This window comes from Bison bison, unplaced genomic scaffold (genome assembly GCF_000754665.1).
Source record: "Bison bison bison isolate TAMUID 2011002044 unplaced genomic scaffold, Bison_UMD1.0 scf7180017864203, whole genome shotgun sequence".
Taxonomy (NCBI): domain Eukaryota; kingdom Metazoa; phylum Chordata; class Mammalia; order Artiodactyla; family Bovidae; genus Bison; species Bison bison.
Genome location: NW_011494775.1, coordinates 3,073,114 through 3,079,830, shown reverse-complemented (window position 1 = coordinate 3,079,830; position 6,717 = coordinate 3,073,114). Strand labels below are relative to the sequence as shown.

The following is a 6,717-nucleotide window of genomic DNA, read 5'->3' as shown; positions in this document are numbered from 1 at the left end:
CTCCCATTCGGATGGGCTGGTCGTTAAGATTTCACCGCGCAGGTGTCACATCAATTTAGCTGAAGGCCAGCAGGCAGAAAACCCTCCCAGTCACTACTTAAGGAGATGCCCCTGAGCGGGTGGGAGCCGGCACGCACAGGTCCCCTGAGACAGTTGGAGCTATGCGCATGCGTGGCCGCCCGGGGGCGGGGCCTGGGGGACGCCCGCGAGCTCTGGGGTCTTCGTCCCGGGCCCAGCGTATCCGGTTCCAGGGCAGCTGCCCAGAGCTCGGACGCCGGGGAATTGGGCCGCCGCCGCAGCCCGGCCGGCGAAAGCCCGGGCGCGCGGAAAGACACGCGGTTGTGTGTCTCCAGGTACCCTTTCCTTCTAGGGAGAGCGGAGGTCTGCGGGGGGCTGCGCCTCCACTAGCTTTGAGGAAGCCGCGGGCAGGAGCGCGGGTCCTGCCCGGGGCGGGTTGTTTGAGGACCCGGCTAGCGCGCTTTCTCCCGGAACGAGGAGGCGCGACCTGGCGTCCTCAGCCCAGGCACTGGGCTCCCCGAAACGGGGAGCGGGAGGGGGCACCCCCGGCTAGAGACTCCTCCCGACCCCAGGCCAGGCTGCCGTGGCCAACCCCCACCCCCGCATTTGCTTTTCCTCGAGGTGGGGTCTTCTGTCTGAGGTTTTACAGCCTCGGGTTGTTCGTTTCTTCCTATGGTGGTTTTTCTGCAGGGCCCAACCCGGGACCCAGGTTTCCCGAATTTAGTCATTTTGTTCATCTTTGGAGGGTAAGCTCTGAACGGATTATATTCGTCTTAACCTCTCTCTTAAGCGCGTATTAGTTGATGTTTTCATTACCTGTATGATTACTGAATACGCGGTCTCTTTTGCACGACGACTTGAAGTGTTTTCCCTTAACAGGAGGAGCCTGTTAAGAGTTTATGTTTACAAAGGCATGTCCTGGAGAAAAGTAGACACAAGCCTTCCCTGTAATTTGGAAGAATCTCTGCCCTTTTAGGTGTTACTGGTTTTGTCTTTAGTTACCTGTGCCCAGAAATTTCCCCCAAAATATGAAGTGGAAAAACTGATTATTTGCTCAGAAAAATGTTGCAAAGTGCCTTCTTGAAACCTTTGTATTAATTGTTAAGATCCCTTGGTGTAACCAACACTGAGAAGAGACTCTCCCCATTTCAGAAGCCTTCCCTGTAAGAGAGCCTGGCTTGCAGTCCTCATTCCCTTTTCCCTTCGGAGTTGGAGGAGAGGTGGAGAGGGTTAAGAGAGGGGAACAGCTGAGACTCTCCCCCACCCCAGTTTCAAGGATTTAAACACATTGCCCAGTTCAAGTTTTTAAGAGTCACAACAGTAGAAAGTTGGCAATCACTGCTTTAAGAAAGATTTGTTTGACATAAATACATACCAGTTATTTATGTCCTGTTGGAACTTTGATGATACTGTAGTTTGACTTTCATATTTTAAAAAATTGTAGATTTTAGATTTAGAATGGAACCCAGAGGTCATGTGGGTTGCAAAGAACATAAATATTTTTGAAAACATTGTTAAAAAATTATATTTTGTCCTCTGGGCTATGTTCAGTGGGAAGACTTTGCCCTTTGGCACAATTTACTCTTCTATTAGTATTCTGTCAAGCGGTCAAGTTTCAAAACTATATTTTGAAATAAATCTTCCGCTCCCCTGTCCAGGCTACACCTCTCTGGCCATTGCACTGATGAACTACTAGGATTTCAGACTCCTAACAGAGGTCCCCTGCATATGGGGGGAGCAATCTAATTTCTCAGTGTGCCACTTTAGAAGAGTTGCTTAAGGACATTTGCTCATTGTTTTTGTTCATTTTCATCTTGTTGCTTCCAGCAAATATGTCTCATTTTTTAAGATAGTTTTAAATATTTATTCTTTATCTGTAGTATTTACACAATATTTCTACTGTTGTGACTCATAAAAACTTGACTTCTTTAGAAGTGCCTTCTGTGTATTCATTTCATCAATCTGGAAGAACCTGGTGATGGTGCAGAAGATAGCTGCTTTCATTTCTGCTTCCAGGCGGGCTTTTAATGTTCAGTAACCTGTCTTTGATTATCTTTCCCTCAAGAATACTGTGGGAGAGTTCTTAGATACTTTTAGAGGCTCTTATTCACAGGGTCACCTATCTGCCAAATTAATTAACATATTTAAAAAAGGGAAATTGGGTTAGGGTGGTTAGTGAAGCCACCAAGTGGACTTTGAATCATCATTACGTTTTTTCCCCAAGTGCTGATAAACCTGTTTTGTGCTTGTGATCACTGTCAAGTTTGCTCATTTCTACATGTTTCAATTGTGGCTTACCACCTGATGGGGTCCTAAATTCTGGTTTTGTCTTCCACCAGTCCTCACTATTTGGTGACTCTTAAAACAACAGTCAACTCCCTTTAGCCACCAGGAAAGTAATTCATCTGAGTTTAAAAACTCCAGTGAGCCGATCTGAGTTAGGTACCTTCACAACGCCTACTTCTGGGTCTTAGGTAGAGACTCCCTATTTATATATCCTTTCCAGATCTCTTCGGTGTTTTCTAGCATAAAGCATGACCTGCATACATGGAATTAGCCATATTGATAGCTCAGTAGAAAAGTTTCTGTGGTAAATAAAACTATGTGTCATTTGGTTGGGAAAGTATAAGTCACTTGACTTACCTCTCTCTTCTTTTGTGGTATTCCTCTGAAAGTGTCCCTGGTAGCTCCCATCTGCTTACTTCTGGAGTAGAATATAAAGGAGAGAGAGCTGACCTTGCCATTATCTGGAAGATAGGGTTTGTATGATAGTAGAGCAACACTTGGCAGTCTGGAAATCAAATTGTGGATATTGGGCTCTAATTCATTCTCCCTGTCTGTCTTCCAGAGCTCTATTTTAGGAGTAGGATTCAGAGAGAAGAGAGCTGGCTGATGGTGGGCATTAGAGATTGAAGATAAGGTTTTAGTGGATTATTAATAAGTTGTCTCCTCCACCTGCTGTGTGTAACTGAGTTAGGCTTACAAAAAGGAGCAGAGTGAATTTATTTAATTTTACTTTATGACACTTATTCATGATGCCCAGACAATGAGTTTTATCCTGGTATTGTTGTAGTTGTTCAATCGTGTCTGACTCTTTACAACCCCGTGGACTGCAGCACCCCAGGCTTCTCTGTCCTTCACTGTCTGCCAGAGTTTGCTCAAGCTTATGTCCATTGAGTCAGTGATGCTATCCAACCATCTCATCCTCTGCCATCCCTTTCTCCTCCTGTCTTTAATCTTTGCCAGCATCAGGGTCTTTTCCAGGGAGTTGGCTCTTCGTATCAGATGACCAAAGGGTTGGAGCTTCAACTTCAGCATCAGTCCTTCCAATGAATATTCAAGGTTGATTTCCTTTAGGATTGACTGGTTTGATCTCCTTGCAGTCCAAGGGACTCTCAAGAGTCTTCTCCAGCACCACAGTTTGAAGGCATCAATTCTTTAGGGCTCAGCCTTTTTTGTTGTCCAGCTCTCACATCCATACATGACTACTGGAAAAACCATAGCTTTGACTATATGGACCTTTGTAGGCAAAGTAATGTCTCTGCTTTTTAATACGCTGTTAAGTTTGTCATTGCTTTTCTTTCAAGGAGCAAGCTTCTTTTAATTTCCTGGCTGCAGTCACCGTCCACAGTGATCTTGGAGCCCAAGAAAATAAAGTTCTGTCACTGTTTCCATTGCTTCCCCATCTATTTGCCATGCCTGGTGTAGACCTGTTTTTATTTTCTTCTGTATCCATAGACTGCTCCTAACTCTGATAAGTCACAGAAATTGATCAAACTTCAAAGAGAATACTAATAAATCATGAACAAATCAATTATGTCTGTCAATACAGGTGAAAAATTTAAAAACCACAGAAGCTTGTGTTAACAGCAGACAATGGCACCCCACTCCAGTACTCTTGCCTGGAAAATCCCATGGATGGAGGAGCCTGGTAGGCTGTAGTCCATGGGGTCGCTAAGAGTTGGACATGACTGAGCGACTTCCCTTTCACTTTTCACTTTCATGCATTGGAGAAGGAAATGGCAACCCACTCCAGTGTTCTTGCCTGGAGAATCCCAGGGACGGGGGAGCCTGATGGGCTTCCATTTATGGGGTCGCACAGAGTCGGACACGACTGAAGCGACTTAGTAGCAGCAGCAGCAGTCATACTACATTCATATGGGAATGATAAATAATAAAAGTTCTGTCTGCTTATTTAATTATTATAACTGTAGAAGTGTTCAATTCAGTTCATTCGCTCAGTCGTGTCCAACTCTTTGCGACCCCATGGACTGCAGCACACCAGGCTTCCCTGTCCATCACCGACTCCTGGAGCTTTCTCAAACTCATGTCCTTCAAGTCAGTGATGCCATCCAACCATCTTATCCTCTGTTGTCCCCTTCTCCTCCTGCCTTCAATCTTTCCCAGTATCAGGGTCTTTTCTAATGAGTCAGTTCTTCACATCAGGTGGCCATAATATTGGAGCTTCAGCATCAGTCCTTCCAATGAATATTCAGGACTGATTTTCTTTAGGATGGACTGGTTGGATCTCCTTGCAGTCTAGGGGTCTCTCAAGAGTCTTCTCCAACACCACAGTTCAAAAACATCAGTTCTTCGGAGCTCAGCTTTCTTTATAGTCCAATTCTCACATCCATACAAGACTACTGGAAAAACCATAGCCTTGATTAGATGGACCTTTGTTGGCAAAGTAGTGTCTCTGCTTTTTAATATGCTGTCTAGGTTGGTTATAACTTTCCTTCCAAGGAGTAAGCGTCTTCTAATTTCATGGCTGCAGTCACTGTCTTCAGTGATTTTGGAGCCCCAGAAAATAAAGTCTGTCACTGTGTCCTTTGTTTCCCCATCTATCTGCCATGAAGTGATGGAACCAGATGCCATGATCTTAGTTTTCTGATTGTTGAATTTCAAGCCAAGATTTTCTCCAGGATGGTGGAGTAGAGGGATGTGTGCTCATCTTCTCCTGTGAGAACTCCAAAATTACAACTTGCTACTGGACAACTGTCAACAGGAGAATGTTGGATCCCACCAAAAAAAAGATACCCCACATCCAAGGGCAAAGGAGAATCCCCAGCAAGATGGTAGGAGAGGCAAAATCGTGTTTAGAATCAAACCTCATACCTGCCAGAGACTCTTGGAGGGCTCAAACAAACCTTGTGCGCACCAGGACCCAAAGACCCTGCAGAGACTGAGCCAGAACTGTGTTTGAGTGTCTCCTGTGGAGGTATGGGTCAGCAGTGGACTGCTGCAGGGGCTCTGGGTGCAGTAGACCTGGGTATGGCATGAGCCCTCTTGGAAGAGGTCACCATTAACCCCACCATAGAGCCCCCAGAACTTACACAAGACTGAGGAAACAGACTCTTGGAGGGCACAAACAAAACCTTGTGTGTACCAGGACCCAGGAAAGAGCAGCAGGGACCCCACAAGAGACTGACTCAGCCTTGCCCATGAGTGTCCAGGAGTCTCGGTGGAGGCGTGGGTCGGCAGTGGCCTGCTGCAGGGTTGGGGGCACTGAGTGCAGCAGTGCCTGCATGGGACCTTTTGAAGGAAGTCGCCATTATCTTCATTACCTTCTCCATAGTTTGGCCTTAGGTCAAACCACAGGGAGGGAACACAGCCCTCCCCGTCAACAGAAAATTGAATTAAAGATTTACTGAGCATGGCCCTGCCCATCAGATCAAGACCCAGTTTCCCCCTCAGTCAGTCTCCCCCATCAGGACACTTCCATAAGCCTCTTATCCTTCTTCTTCAGAGGGCAGACAGAATGAAAACCACAATCACAAAAAACTAACCAATCTGATCACATGGACCACAACCTTGTCTAACTCAAACTATGAGCCATGCCGTGTAGGGCCACCCAAGACAGACAGGTCATGGTGGAGAGTTCTGACAAAACGTGGTCCGCTGGAGAAGGGAATGGCAAACCACTTCAGTATTCTTACCTTGAGAACCCCATGAACAGTATGAAAAGTAGTGGTGGCATGTGCTTCTAAAAACTGGAACTGAAAGATTTACATAGCCTATTAACAAATGTAATCAGGGCTACCCTAATTGTTCTGTAGTAACTCCCTATATGTTTTTATTAAAATGTGAATTTTTAGAGCCCTCATTTGACTGTTTGATCCACAGTCTTCTATTTGAGTAGAGCTTCATGTGTAATTCCTGGTGAGTGTTGCTCTATTTCTATTGATGAGGCTAGTGGTATTTTGTTCTTGTTTTTGCTTTAATGGGCAGCTTTTCTTCTGAGTGGAAAATAGTTTGGGAATCAGTAATTTTCTGATAATAACTTTCAGCATATACAATGATATATAAATGCCCTAAGTATAAAAATTGCTGAATTTTTACTTATATATTCTGATGAATGTGTTTTTGTGGTGTTTTGCCAAGCTAGGAAGTGAAGTCAAATGGATATTGGTGAGTACCCTATGGCAGCAGTTACTTCATTTCATGCATTCACCGTGAACTGTAACTTGGGAGCCTTCTTTAGGTAAGAAAGTTGGTAGTTTGAAAAAGAAATGATCAGTTTTGAAAAACGATTGTATATGCTTAGGCTGGAATTTCTATATCTAGGTTTTCAAGCTAATAAAGATCCCTTTGTCTTGCACTTGATCATATGTTCCAGATGTTCATTGCTAAAAAATTATTTCATATAAAATGTATGGTTTGTGGATGGGTTTTCTATTCTGAAAGTTGATGTACGTGAGG

At 44.7% G+C, this 6,717-nt stretch overlaps 1 protein-coding gene across 4 annotated transcripts in view; it reads left to right on the top strand.

Annotated features, from left to right (window-relative positions):
• The first annotated feature begins 210 nt into the window (after positions 1 to 210).
• Positions 211 to 6,717, top strand: part of FBXL21 (F-box and leucine-rich repeat protein 21) — a 48,787-nt gene continuing 42,280 nt past the window's right edge. Inside the window, exons 1-2 of one of the 4 annotated variants that reach the window (XM_010844482.1) lie at positions 211 to 353; positions 6,404 to 6,499. In XM_010844482.1, the coding sequence (XP_010842784.1) occupies positions 6,417 to 6,499 (83 nt within the window). In that variant the 5' untranslated portion in view covers positions 211 to 353; positions 6,404 to 6,416. Of the gene's footprint in view, positions 765 to 5,915; positions 6,500 to 6,717 lie in introns of those variants that run through there. The other 3 variants (XM_010844484.1, XM_010844483.1, XM_010844481.1) reach the window with 3 other exon arrangements.